The sequence below is a fragment of the Sitophilus oryzae genome, unplaced genomic scaffold (genome assembly GCF_002938485.1).
Source record: "Sitophilus oryzae breed Bouriz unplaced genomic scaffold, Soryzae_2.0 scaffold_1165_pilon_pilon, whole genome shotgun sequence".
NCBI lineage: Eukaryota > Metazoa > Arthropoda > Insecta > Coleoptera > Curculionidae > Sitophilus > Sitophilus oryzae.
Genome location: NW_022145799.1, coordinates 575,842 through 590,956, shown reverse-complemented (window position 1 = coordinate 590,956; position 15,115 = coordinate 575,842). Strand labels below are relative to the sequence as shown.

Below are 15,115 nucleotides of genomic sequence, written 5' to 3'. Positions count from 1 at the left end.
GATTTTTCGCGTAGAGATACCAAAATAAGGAGGCTCCAGTTTCAGGTCTGTAACCTGACTGACCCAGACTCCTTTTCCTACCAAAAATATGCCTTCCTCATCAATACTCATGAACGTCGCCAGACGGACCTAATCACTTTTTATAAACAATAACACATCGTATCAATTTCAAACCATGCCGCATTTACCTACTTAAAAATGGTCTCGTGATAAATAAATCTAACAATGTAGTTTAAAATTCAAAATTTAAAACTCCAAACAGTTTGCATAATTTTTTCCAGAATGTTCTATTTTTAATCAAAACTACTCTAAAAATACAAAAAAATATAAATATACGTATCATAGATACCCAACCGTATCACACTTCACTCCTAGATTGAAGCAATCACCACGAAGCATTGAAGCAGACAGAAAGATTGACCAGTATGGCATTGCCCGACACAGCTAAAAACTGTGTTACCAATATGCAATAATAATAAAATATGTTAGAAATTCAATATTTAAAGATGCATATTTTACATTTTAAAAAGGAACCAATAAATGATCCTTTTGCACTCGGTCGGCGGACCTTATCTTAATTTCTTCTGGGAAAAAGTTTTATGGCCTCTTGGCAATGGCTTTAAGGGTTTCGCCAGATGCGTGTGTTAGAAAGTAGTTAGTTGTTGTCTAGCATTTATAAGAGGAACTGTATCTTTTCACTTGTTTAAAATAAATTTAAGTTTTACTCTATTTTCTCGTGTTTAATTCTAATCACTGCCCCTGCAACTCTTGTTTTTTTCAACAAAATAAGCATAAGGTAAATTCTTATGTAGAATGTAGAATGTTTGAGAGGGGATTAATCACCGCGACCTTACATATCTATTGTGTATCCCCCTTTCTTGGCTTATAACGGGTTATAACTCATCATACAGTCTCAGGGCTTTGACAAAAGACACTATCTGAGACGGCTTCGTAGAGGCTAGTTCTCCATCCCCAATGCCAGTCGTACCAAAGTTTATGGCTCGAGTGGTTGCCGTCTCGGCGCACTCAGTGATGAGGTGTTCTGGTGTTTCCCCATTTTTCTCACAGAATCTGCATTCGCCGTCGTTTCTTAGCTTCAATCTACTGAGGTGTTCGTTGAGGAGGCAGTGTACTGTTAAAAACCCCATGACAATCCGAAGATTGTTCTTACTTAAATCAAGGAAAATCTTTGATTTTTCTGGATCCTAAATTCTGAAAAATGTCTTCAAGTGTCTTAAACCGTTGGAGGATTCCCATTCCAGGTTACGGATGGAGTCTTCCAGGTTCTTGAGGTTTCCACTTGGAAAAGCAAAACTGTTCTGATCCCACACTTCACTCCTAGATTGAAACGACCACCATGAAGCACGGCAGCAGAGAGAAAGAATAATCAGTATAGCATTGGTTCGACACATAGCTAAAAGCTGTGTTACCAATATGACATAATAAAATAAGCATAAGGTAAATTCTCATGCTGGGATCCCGGAAAGACCTCTGCTTGGATATTTAAGGGTTAATATTGGGAAGTATTTTCTGGAATAATAAACCAAAATTTTCCACCAATTAGAATATTGACTGACAAGAAAAAACAGAGCAAGCACAAGGGCACGCGTTTCAATTTTCGCAGCTCTCTCAGGGCCATCGACGGCAAAACCGAGGTAAACACGCCGACCGCCTCCGCGTTTCCAACGCCACCCCCACGAGCCGAGGGTGGCGGCTATTTTTAGAAACAACGCCGGCGGCAGCAACCAGTGGTGGCGCCCACAGGTTGCATCATTTAACTCGCTATCGATTCCGGGCTATATTTAAGCCGTCGTTTGTCCTCGCCAGCTGTCTTTGTGAATTACAGATGACAGTTTTATTTATCGGTGACGATTCTTTTAGGAAAATGATCGAGATCGGTTGGTTGAATGCTTCTGAAAACCATTTCAGATCAAAAATTATTTAAATAAGATTTGCTCACGCGTTATAACCTTATATACCTGTATTATTATTATCATTTAAAGCTGATGTGTACTGTTACGTTTACGACAAGGACCTGGAAGACTCCATCCGTAACCTGGAATGAAAATCCCCCCAAAGATCTAAGACACTCGCAGGAAATTCTCAAGACCTACGACTGAAAAAAATCAAATTTTTTTTTTGAAACTCAATTTTATTCTTTCCTGTCGTTACTTTTTAGAAAGTTGAAAAACTAACTGCACATTCTCATAGCCTCTTCAACCGTTGTAAGGAGACCGAATACTTTCAAACCCTTAAATAAAAAATGCAGATCCGTATTTAAAAAAATAAGTTGGCCTATGTATCTCACTAATTATTAGCTAATTTGGAAATCTAGAAATATCATCAGGTAGCCTTCGGTGGCTATGAGATTGTGCAATTAGTTTTTTGATTTTGTGAAAAGTAACGACAGGAAAAAATAAAATTGATTTTCAAAAAAATGCGTTTTTCCAAATAACTCAGCAATTCATGAAATTTTTAAAACGTTTTTCATGGTATCTTGGTAAACATGCCAAGGCGCAAATTGAGATACGAGATACCAATGCTCGTACCCGGAATTTGTAACACTCTGTATATCTTTGGATCATATTATTATCTATATGATCCAAACCAAATACAATACTCAAATCAGAAAAGTGACGTTGTGTTGTAATAAATGATTGATACCGAAACAAATAAACATTATATTTTATAAAAATGTATAAACCTTTAAATAAAAAAATTGTGGCAAAAAATCTTTATACATACAATCATTAATTTTCCTAAAAGGCTACATTTTTTGTCATTTCAAATTTGATATTTTTTAGTCGATTGGGAGTGGGAATTGAAAATCCCAGAGAAAAAAATTGTTTTTCCATTATTCCCTCTTTCTAAATTTAATTTAAAAGCTTTTTCCATGACAGAATAAGTAGATTAGTCGAAGCAGGAACGTCAATCTTTACGATTTGTTTTCGAAGAAAAAAACAAAGAGATTTACAGGTCTTATTTTTCCGAATATATTTTTGAAATTGAATTTAATGAAGTAGTATTTAACGTACTTGCCAAACAATCCTTTTCGAAATTTAGACAGGCTATTAATATAATAGCCTTGTTACTATACAGGGTGATACCATAACGGTGAAAATTTGAGAAGTAGAAATCGGGAATATTTTTTTGGCAAAAAATTTCAAATGCAAATACGTATTAACTTAAACTTATAAAGTAACTAACTTATAAAATTCAAATTAAGTATTTTTTAAGGAAATATCATCAATATTGCCAATAGTCAATAGTATTCCTGTTTTTTTATTTTGCTGTGAAGGGGGGATCTTCACCCTTCGTCCTCAAAAGTTAATTTGTTCAAAAAAGAAAAATCCGAAGAAAAATCTCTCCGTTTTCGTACAATTTTCTTTTCAATTTCCTTCTCTCAGAACGAAATTGAATTAGGTACTGGATGTAAACAAGACGGCATTTTATTTTCGCAATTTGATCTTTCATGAAAATGACTGAAAAACCAAGGACGTTGTAGGTCTTCTTCTGAGATTTTCCTCTAATTTTCTTATATGTTTAATAAAAAACATGTTGGTATCGTAAACAACCAATAATGGGACGAAAAACAAGACATATTTTTCGTTAAAGGTAAAAACACACAATACACATACAAATACATGTCCTATAAAAGAATAAAAGTCCAAAAGTCTGTACATGTAACTGGGGTTGCCAGTTCTTTATATTTTATAGCTATATTCCGAGATAATAAGCAAAAAAAAAACTGCGATGCTGTGAAAAAATATTATGAAATATACCTCCATCACCACCCCCTTCCTACTCCACATTTGCGGGAATGGTTTGTGAAAAGTAAATTTAAAAAAAAATCATAGTGTATGTCTCAAAACAAGATTTATTTACATATTATACAAGTACACACGACATAAACGAAGATAAGTAATTACGAGGGTAATTATAATTACCAAAATAACAAATTGGTTATTAAATAAATTGGTCTGTTTGTATATAAGAGCGTTACAAAATCCAGGAAAAATCCAGTGAACCGATTTTGATTGTTTGAAAGCTTAATATGGCGAAGCAATTAAAAAACGTGCGATAAGAACGATCAAGTGAAAACATACTTTTATTTTTCTGAAAAATCAAAGAAAAAGCAGCCGTCCAGTTTATGGTCGTACTAGTCAGGGCCGTATCTGGGGGGGTGTTTTGGGGGTTCAAACCCCCCCCGAAATTATGGCCGAAAATTTTTAAAAAGTAATGATCATTAAGTAAGTAAGTAAGAACAAAAAAGAAGAAGAAGAAGATGGATGAATATCAATGACTAAAGAATACCAGGACATGTAACGTCCATATACGGGCTGCAGCAGAATTTGTGACCTTAGACGCCAACTTTTTAGACATAACGACATCATCAGCTGGTCATCAGCGACAATTTTAGCGATTTTTAATAGTTGGTTGTGTGTAGTGAACTTTGTATAAACTTTATTACAATGGTAATTTGTTCAGCTTTCAAGTGTAAAAGGCGCAATGATAAGAAAGAGCCAGAAGTTACGTTTTATAGGGAAATAAACAGTCCCCTACACCTTTTTAGATTTTTTTTATTGAATTCGATAATTATTTTTCTGATATAATATGTACTTGATATGTACTATACGTCGATACTAGTTATGTACCTTTTGTCAACATTTTAATACGTTTTTTTCGTAATTAATTAGTATGATACTACCCGATACACCATAGGCGCAATGAAAACATATAATATCAAAAATATAAATATCCCTTCAAGCGGCAATGTTAAGTAAAATATGTGCCAAGGCACTGTTTGGAAGAATGGTCACAGTTTGGTCTCGGGTGCTATTTGTCCTTGTATTCTTTAGTCATTGATGAATATACATTATACACCCTAACCTCACTTTTCCACTTTGAAAGCAAATGTCATTTTCGATTTTCGACTTTCAACATTCAAGTGTTTAAAACAACAAAAGTTTGACAAGGACAAGATTTTGAATGTTGTGTGTTTTGCAGGTTATTAACGTGATTAACGTTTGTTATTGTTCTTCTATTAGACAAAGAATTCTTGGACTATGACACTTTAGCGGCAGAACTAGACTTGTGGCGGCAAAAATGGAAGCAGCTACCTGCAGTCGACCAACCTAAAAACGCCATCGAAACGATAATCAGAGTGTAACCAGTGTATATTTCCAAATATATACATTTTATTAATGATCCTAGCAACTCTACCAGTGTCAACAGCTACACCAGAAAGGTCTTTTTCAACCCTAATGCCGCAACCGCACATGCGGTATTCGGCGATCTCCGATTGGGGCTTCGCCGATTTCCTATGTGTGTGGATGAGGAAGTCGGAGTTCGGCGACTCGATCGGCGACGAGAACGAGCGCTCGTCTCTATATTGTTGCTATCAGAGCCCGCATGTGTGGATGGAAAGGCGAAGTCCGATCACCAGCGTTCGGTAGTTGACGAGCGCTCGGAGTTCGCTAAATGCCGCATGTGCATAAATTAATTATGTGGCATAAAACGATTGAAGGACTTTCTACGTAACTCTACAGGTCAGGAGCGATTGACAGGACTTGCCATATTAAGCGTACATAGAGAAATAAATATCGATATCGAAGAGGTAGTCAATCGTTTTTCCAGGGAAAAGACCAGTTTATCCTTTAAAATTAATAATTTTTACCTGTTACTTTTTTAAAATTTTCTTTTCAATTAAGATTTGAGTGTAACCCAAAGCGATTTTTTTATTATGCTTTTTTCCTAGCAGTTTTTGTACCCCCCCCCTCCAACCCAAACCCCCCCCCGAAATTTTGGTCTAGATACGGCCCTGGTACTAGTCAATGCTAAAAAGTACAATACTGGTCAATGAAAACATTGATATTTCAAGGTTAAGGATAAGCTATACTGTTTAAATTTCTGTAGTAGTATAGTAACATCTAAACTTTGTAGATATAACAAGCTCATAGCTTTCTTGAAGCAGTCATGTAGCGAAAAAGTCAACAATTTTAAACCCACAAGATGTCGTGAAATTTCTTTCCATTGGTTTTTTGCATTTAATCGACCCTTGCGGTTAAAGTACTATTTTATCTACTATTTTTGATAGATATAAGGATATAAGGCAATTTTAACATCAGTTGCTATGGAAAAAAGAAAATGATTTGTCATCTTAAACATTTTGTATTTTCATTTGAAATTAAATCGGGCCAATTGAAATAAAGCCAGTTTTGTGGAATATTCCACCTAGTCTATTTACATTCCTACTTATATAATTCGAAATAAAGAGGTTTCAATCTGTAGATAAAATAAATAAATAATTGAGTATATAAATGATTTAATAATAATTTTAATCTCTCTCTAATCGAAATTTAAGTTATATCATGAATCATGGACAGAATGGCCTAATTTTAGGTTAGATTTTTCCTTTATTTTATTAGATAGATGTCTTTAAATGAACATTTATTTTTCTATAGCTACAGAATTAAAAAAAAAAAAATAAAATATGAATTACTTAACAGTCTGTATTCATCGAAAATATGACAAATTTCTGTCTCAATATAAATTTAGAGAGCCACTAAGAATGTTCTATGGGAAATTAGAATAACTTTGGTTGCACATCATAATACGACCACCAGCAAACTCCATAAGACGACGCATGGTGTCATTGATGACGTGCAACCAAAGTTTAATTTTTAATTTCCCTTTTAGTAGATTAGTAAGGTAGTAGCACAGATTATTTTATTTAATACCAGCTGAATATCTTCACTTTTTTTTTTAATTGTCAACCGACTTGTCTATCCTGGTACACATACCAGCAGGCAAAGCATCAGTCTCAATGGGATTTTTAATCAGTCATGGGGCTCAGAAATTAGAGAAAGAACTTGAGATCGTCCAACTAGTCTATGGACTGAATTAGAACGAATGTTCCTTATTAATTTTAGTAGTTCCCAATTAAACATGATTTAATGTTGTCATTTTAGATTACGATCTAAACAATCTCAAATACTAGTCTTAATAAAAATAATACAGCAAAATATTTTTTTTTTATTAATACATCCAACGTATTTATAGTCAAAATACAAATTTTGGTAGATCTCAAGGGTAGTCAAAAAATCCTCTAAAACACCAGCAAAATTATTGGAGTCCCCTAACAACAAATTTCAAATTGTAGGTATTGTTATGAGTTAGGGTTCCCAACTTTCAAAATAAAAAATAGAGGATCAGAGGGTAAAAAAGAGGCACAGGCGAAACATTTTTTTGAAACTTTGCCCAAATGTCTAGAATTTTCCAAAAAGTTAGGTAAACGGTATGCAATTGATGGCCTTTTTTACTTTCATAAAAATATTTATACTCAAAACTTGTTAAAATACAAAACAATTTCCACAATTTTTTTTTCAAAACATAAGCTAAAAGTACGTAACATAAAATAGTTAAGGCAGGCGGCCACTGCAAGCGTAACTAAACTAAACTAAGAATATAAAAACAAACGGTAACTAAACGAAAATAAGTTTCATCGGCCACTGGGAACGATTTTCTCTCAGTAGTCAGCTAAGTTAGCTGTGTTTTCGTATTGTATCTCTGCTGTCATAGAACTAAAGGCTGCGAAAAATTCGCTGGAACTTGCCACGAACTAAACCGAGCGAAACTAAAAACTAAACTACGATTTGAATCTTCGTTCATATATTTTCGTTTAGTTTCGCTCAAGTGGCCGCTGATGCATTTAAAAGTATGGGAGCTGATTTTTACAAATCTTATCTTCGCTTGGCTTAGTTTAGTTTCGCTCGCAATGGCCATCCGCCTTTAAACATGTTTATCGTTTCAAAGACACAGAATAACAATTTTTTAAAGCATTGTGGTGATAGACGAATATTTTTTAGATTTTCAGTTTGGCATGTAAAAAAGAGGACTTTTTCAATACGTGAGAAAAAAGAGGACAGTGAGATCAAAAAGAGGACTATCCTCTTTAATAAAGGACGGTTGGCAACCCTATTATAGGTTGTTATGTTTTTAGCTTTATTTTGGTTATGTTTCTAGTTATGTTATAGGTGGTTTGAAGTCATGATTACTAAATCCCGCTTAAGATGGCAGAAGAGAGATAACATCACGTATCCGGCTTTTCAGTCACATAAAGGCTCATGAAAGAAAAAGCCTTGCGTAACCATCTTCTGAGCATAAAAGACTTCTGCGTGTCAAATACTCGTCAGCGAGTAATGGCAGTAGTAGTATGTTTTTAGCAAGTAAAATTAACTAGATTTTTTTAAAAATTGAACAAAAACAAGAGTAAACCATCACTAGTATTATAATATAAAATTCTGTGAGTAAATATTTGTTTCCACGCCTATATCTATCCAACTATCGCCTTATCTCACTATTCGCTCTGGACGTAGTTTTAAAAATAGACGGTTGCGGTTATATGGAGCTATAAAAATAAAAATAAAACACTAATGTAACCTTCGCCTTCTCATTCGAAACTGTGTCGAATCGTCCCAATGAAATATTTGATAATATTCTACCGTTTCATAGCTTGATAAATTTTATATAAAAATATTGTGCAATGTCAACCTAGAACATCGGAATGGAATAATATGAAAATTTGTCTTCTAAGTTGTTTAAAAAAAAATATTTATTTTTAACTATTTTTGATCACGCGATTGAAATATTACTAAAAATAGTTAGATCAATGTTAAGGAGAATTTTATCGGTATAATCCAGATAGTTTGCATCTAATCCAAAAGCTAAAAATAAAACCTTATCTGTCAAAACGTAGTTGTAATGACTGGCATTGTAAAATTCAAGAGATTTAAAAATATCAAGATTAACCCCATACAGGAATAAAATTATCGCTAAAACCAATCTAGAAACAAAAACAAGGTTAATAATATACCTGTTTAAATTTTTGTGACGATAATTTTATTTTGTATTATTATTAATTACGCAACTGTTACCCCCTATTTTGTTTGTATAGATTAACTATAAATTAACGTTAAACATAGAAACTTAGTACAGTGTAACGAGGATTTTCCTTGATTTAAGTAAAAACAGTCTTCGGATTGTCACGGGGTTTCTAACAGGACACTGTCTCCTCAACATACACCTCAGTAGCACCTCAATGCAGATTCTGTGGGGAAAATGGAGAAACACCAGAACCCTTATCACTGAGTGTGCCGAGACGACGACATTTCGTGCCATGAATTTTGGTACGGCTGATGTCGAAAATGGAGAGCTGGCGTCTGTGAAGCCGTCTCAGATACTGGCTTTTGTTAAAGCCCTGAAACTGTATGATGAGTTATAACTCGTTATAACTCAAGAAGGAGGAACACAACAAATCTGTAAGGTCGCGGTGATTAACTCCCCTCCTAAACATTCTACATTCATGGTTTGGAAATGAACATCGCTGTCATTTTATATGTAAAATTACATGAGGAATGATATCGATCAAGGCAACTAGACTACGTTTTTTTTTCGATATAAAGATATTTCCTCTGTTTTTTTTTATTTTATTAATTCAATATGTGTGCGAAGTTTCATAAGTACATTGAAACATGGAACATGAGTTTTAAAATTTGAAACAGGCAGTAAATTTCATATATAAATAAATAAATCTTGCAAGTTAAATAAAAACATCATAAAAAACATGTACGATCTAGGGGTGCAAATGAAAGAAGAGTATGAAGGGATTCATGATCGTAATTAATGATTTATGATTATGATGACACGTTATAACAAGGTTAAGACCTATTACATTGTGTTAGTCCGTCTGTAATTATATCATGCTCAAAAAAACCCTCTAATGTAACCAAGGTAAACAAATATTGATAGAACGACTTTCTTCAAGGATATATTTAAGAGCTTATAGGAAAGTCACCCTCAATTAAGACTTATATAGGTTATTTAGTGCCATTGAAATAAAGAAATGAAAAAAAAACGTACGTAAATTACTAGTTCTCGTGCAAGTCTCTAGAACAAACATTAAATATGAATAATTTACTAGACTTATAGTAAGCATTCGGTCTATTTTTAGACGCTTACATATTTTTCGATAAATTCAATTTAACTTATTAACCTAGTTAGGGGAACAGCATAACATAGCGGGAGTTTTTCTTACAGAATTTGGTTCGATCAAAGAGCGTGTTTGTATTATTTATTTAGGTTGTATTTTTTGACCTTCGCAAGCGACGATAAAATACACTTTTTCGGTTTATGTTTCTATTTCGTAATTTCGTTTCGATTTTCTGAAATAGCTGCCGATGATGAGAGATGGGATGACACCTCGAATGACACACATATGCGCCGATGCAGGGCTTAAGAACACTAACTTTAGTGAGTTCAAAAATAAGTTAAATTTACTATAAGTTATAGTCTTATTTTGGGTAATCGAATGGTATCAACGGTGTTAATGGTGTCAATATTTATTGAGTTATAATAACTCATCATACAGTCTCAGGGCTTTGACTAAAGCCAGTATCTGAGACAGTTTTACAGAGGTTAGTCCTCCATCTCCGATATAAATTGTACCAAAATTTATGGCATGAATGGTTGTCTCGGCGCACTCAGCGATAAGGTGTTCTGGTGTTCCCATTTTTCCCACAGAATCTGCATTCGCCCGTTGTTTCTTACCTAGACACTGATGTCCATCTACACTATCAGACAAAGTAGAGAGACTTTTTAAAACACGTCGGATTTCAAAAACCTCCAATATTTAAAATAATATTTGTTTTAAACATATTTCCTTTTAGCAATATCATCATTTTTCGCCACATTCCAAATTTATCTTATCAGGTGTTTATTTATAATATGGACACAAATATTTTTGAAGGGACATAAATAATGAAACCAACATAAAAATTGACCATACTTAGTAGTTATTTGCTTAAGGTGAAAAAACATATTCTGATTTACATTTTTACTAAATATGCCACGCGGAAAATATTTGTCTGAGGATCTTCGCGAAAAAATAGTCAATGCACATCGGAATGGTGTACGGCAAATGGACATATTAGGCAAAACTTAGACTTTTCCAATTTCAAAATTCTCAATTTCTTAAAGACTATTAAAAAAGTGGCCGGCCAAGAAAAACAACGAAAAAAATTGAAATGATGATTAAAAAAATCGCTTTAACTAATCCGCATAAATCGCCAAATCAAATTTTGAGTGAACTACCTGGTGTCAATATAAGCTCTAAGACCATCCAAAGAAGACTAAGGGAAGCAGGATTATTTAGTAGAAGAGCAGCCAAAAAATCACTCATCAGTAAGAAGAACCAGAAGGCCCGACTTACCTTTGCAAAAAATATTTGCACTGGTCGACGAATGACTGGAAAAAGGTCCTGTTTTCAGATGAAAACAAACTCATTATATTTGGATCCGATGGCATATCGTGAATACATTGCCCAGAAGGGAAAATATTTGATCCAAAGTATACCAAGGCCACTGTAAAGCATGGTGGTAGATCTTGCATGGCGTGGGGATGCTTCTCGGGCTATGGCATGTAATAGAAGGAACAATGGATCGATTTATGTATTTGGACATCTTAAAGTAAGTGATGATTAAGTTTACTGATGATAATTTGCCTTTAATCTGGATATTTCAGCAAGAAAATGATCCAAAGCATAAATCGAAAGTCTTACAAGGATGGTGTTTGTCTGAACAAATTAGGGTTGTGGACTTTCCTGCCCAAAGTCCAGACCTTAACCCCATTGAAAACCTGTGGGACGAACAAGATCGCCGGGTAAGACGAAGTCACATTAGCAATAAGAAAGATTTGATAAGAATTTTGCAAGAGGCCTGCAATTCCATTGAACCAGATACCGTAAGAAAGCTATTGGACTTCATGCCAAAGCGATGTTGTGAAGTTATAGATAATCACGGTTACTCTACTCATTATTAATTTTATTAGGTTAGCAACAACTATGTACTTGTAATTTTTATACTATTAATTTTTAGTTTCTCTATTTTTGTCCCTATAGTTTTTTATTTAACTGAATAAAATCTTAAGTTTTCTTGAGATATGTGATTATTTCATTTAAATAAGAACTATTTAAGTATCTTTAATTTTAACAATGCATAAAATGGCCTCAGTCCCTGCGTTAACAGAAAAGACACTATTTTAAAAAGTTTCTCTACTTTTGTCCGATAGTGTAGTAATGAAAGCCGGTTTGGTTTGGTTGTATCCGAGCATTTATATATATATATATATATATATATATATATATATATATATATATATATATATATATATATATATATATATCTATATATATAAAATAGTTTTTGGTCTACATTCTGAAGATAGGTAGGTATCTACTATGTTTCCTTCAGGATGAATCCAGACCATCGCATAGTAAGAAAAGCAGAACGGTGGATCAGTGTATCGATCTCCAGAAATTCAATTAGCTGAAATTTTTCGAAAATTCATCTGTCAAAAATTTCAGTCAATAGAAATAGAATTGCTGGAGATCAATAAGCCGATCCGCGTTTCTGCTTTTCCTACGATTGGGTAGATTCACCCTTCGCAGATAAAATCGTTCAGCATATTTTAATTACAAGTTCACAATGAGTAAGGAGATCTTGGCATGATAATATAAAATAAAAAACCTTGTATAACAAAAACAGATCTAATAATAATCAAGCGATAACATCGATTCTCCGATTTTTTCGTGATTCAACGATAAACACAAGGAAACACTCGAAAATTATAAATAAATAAAATAATCGTTGACCAAATTAACTTCAATGCGATCCAAAAATAAATGTAAGCTCTCGGTTTTAACGCCTGAATCGTCAGAATTGAGTGCGCTAAACCTATCTATCTATCGGTGCATTTTGCAATAGCCTACAGATCAGTGGCGTACGAATGTTTTGTTTTGGTTTAACCGGTTGGGAAAGGAGACAATAATTAACTAGCAATGAATGAAAAAAGCGTTTCTGATTATAAAAATACTGTGCGTTATCGCGGTAGTGACGATGTTGTTTGCTCGAGCGTTGAAACAAACATGCGTGAAAGATATTTTTTATTCAGTCACTTTGATCCGTTCTTTTTCTGATATATGTATGTTATTCGATTAATACAATTATTTCTGCTTGTTTTTTTGATAATTTTTTTCTGATTTTTAAATGAAACTTTTTTGTTTACCTACAATATTTTATAGTAAAAATAAAAGTGCAAGAGAATTCTACCGTATAATCGAAAAAAAAACGACGTAAAAGAAAGCTGGGGAATGACAATCGATCATAATTTTAGTGAGGTCAATCTCTAGACTTTGTTTACTAAGAATAATTTTTACTCAATATAAAATAAATTACAGCCTTCTTAAGGGCATCTGTCAGTAAGTGCCATTAAAAAATAAAGAAGAGTACAGGCCAAGTAAATGCCGTTTAGGGCTTGACCTCGCCAAAATTATTATCGATTGTCATTCTCCAGCCGTCTTTGACGCCGTTTTTTTTCGAGATCGTATGGTATTTAGTAAAACTAAAAAATATTCAGAATGGAAATAAAGTTTCAAATTTTTCATGTCACGGTAATGACATTAGAGACATTTGGTAGACACTGCAAGTACATTTGGTAGTACAAAAATGTATTAATTATAACAAAAAAAAATCAATAGTTTAGTTAGACACAAACTCGTTGAATTATATCAGTTTTATGGAGTTTGAATACACTACTTTCAGTATGACATATTAGTCGTTTCAATAATCTCAAAGTAAATGACATTCATACAAATTCAAATTTGAAAATTAGCAAATTGGCTTAAATTTTTGGACAAAAACATTAAGTTGAAAATCTGTGTCAAGCTGATATATTGAATAATATACTGAAGTTTATCAGCTAATTAATTATATTAATATTATTTTTTGCGACAAAAATAATGAATTTGCAGATCAATCCTGGAAAAGGTACTATTAGACAATAAGATGGAAAAAAAACGGCGTCAGCGATGGCTATGGAATGAAGATCGCTATCATTTTATATGTAAAATTATATGGAAAATGTCATCAATGTTCATTTCCAAGCTAACTGGACGTCGTTTTTTTTCGATCATACGGTACAAGAGATTGTATACTGTATTGGTACAAATATTACAGTAACATAATATTCACAATGTACTACTAGTGAAAGCAAAAAATAGTAGACATAAATAGTCAGTTAGAATAGAACAACTCCTGTCGTAGTGATCAAAATTGCGGGAAAACCAGCTGGTACCGCATACGTACGACGCAGTATTTAGTACATAACTGCCGCTATTTTCGATGTTTACAAACATGCACGTAACTAAAACGCAATAGCGCTGTCCAAAACAGCTGATCAACCTTTGCACTTACCAGCAAGAGTTCTCCGGACGGGCTATCTTCGAATTGCCCGACCTCCTCTGCCGCAGGAAGTCCTGCAGCTTCTGCTTAACTTCCGTGGAGGCCACCGCGCTCTCCTCATGCTTCTCCTTCTTCCTGAGCGCCTCGAGCTGTTCCCTCTGCCTCACCTCCTGCAACTGTTTCTGCCTGTCCCAGAACTCCTTCAAGTGTTGCCTGAGCTGTTGCTCGTGCTGCTCGGCCAGGTGCTGCTGTTGCTGGTGGAAGTGTTGCAGCAGGATCTGGTGCTGGAGCTGGTGCTGCTTCTTGATCTGCAGGATCTGTTGCTCGAGCTCGCGTTCCGCCTGCTCACCATCCGCCATCCCCTTAGTTATTGTCCATGACATGAGTCGTTGCACTTACGCCACCATTCGCGCACTTAATCACCACTAAACACTGCCGTTAATGTCCAAAACAAACTGTCAGAATCAATTCGTCGATTTTATGTGAGGTCATTTCGGTCGCAGTTACGCTAAGTATAGAGGCACACACCGCAGCGCGAGCGACGAGTGCCGCGCTGTTGCCGCTTCTATGCGTATTGATAAGCAGGCGACGCGAACGTCCGAGCTGTAGCAGGAAAAGTTTCGAATGTACTAACCGGCAGGAACGGAATGTACGAAAGTTTTTCTCAGCTGACGTCACGCTTCGATGCTATGTAGATGGGGCTTTTCGAGAAGGTAATTATTTGTTTAATGCCATTTAAAATACAAAAATTAACTTGGTTTGTTAGTAGTAGTTATACATTATATTACAGGGTGTCCCAGAAATAAGTGCAAGTATTC

At 34.4% G+C, this 15,115-nt stretch overlaps 1 protein-coding gene across 2 annotated transcripts in view; it reads right to left on the bottom strand.

Moving 5' to 3' along the window:
* The window catches only part of LOC115887858 (histone deacetylase 5), a 77,209-nt gene extending 62,327 nt beyond the window's left edge, over positions 1 to 14,882 (bottom strand). For both annotated transcript variants that reach the window (XM_030907377.1, XM_030907372.1), the window contains exon 1: positions 14,310 to 14,882. In XM_030907377.1, coding sequence (XP_030763237.1) covers positions 14,310 to 14,680 — 371 coding nt within the window. In that variant the 5' untranslated portion in view covers positions 14,681 to 14,882. The remainder of the gene's footprint in view (positions 1 to 14,309) is intronic.
* Between the last annotated feature and the right edge of the window lie 233 nt (positions 14,883 to 15,115).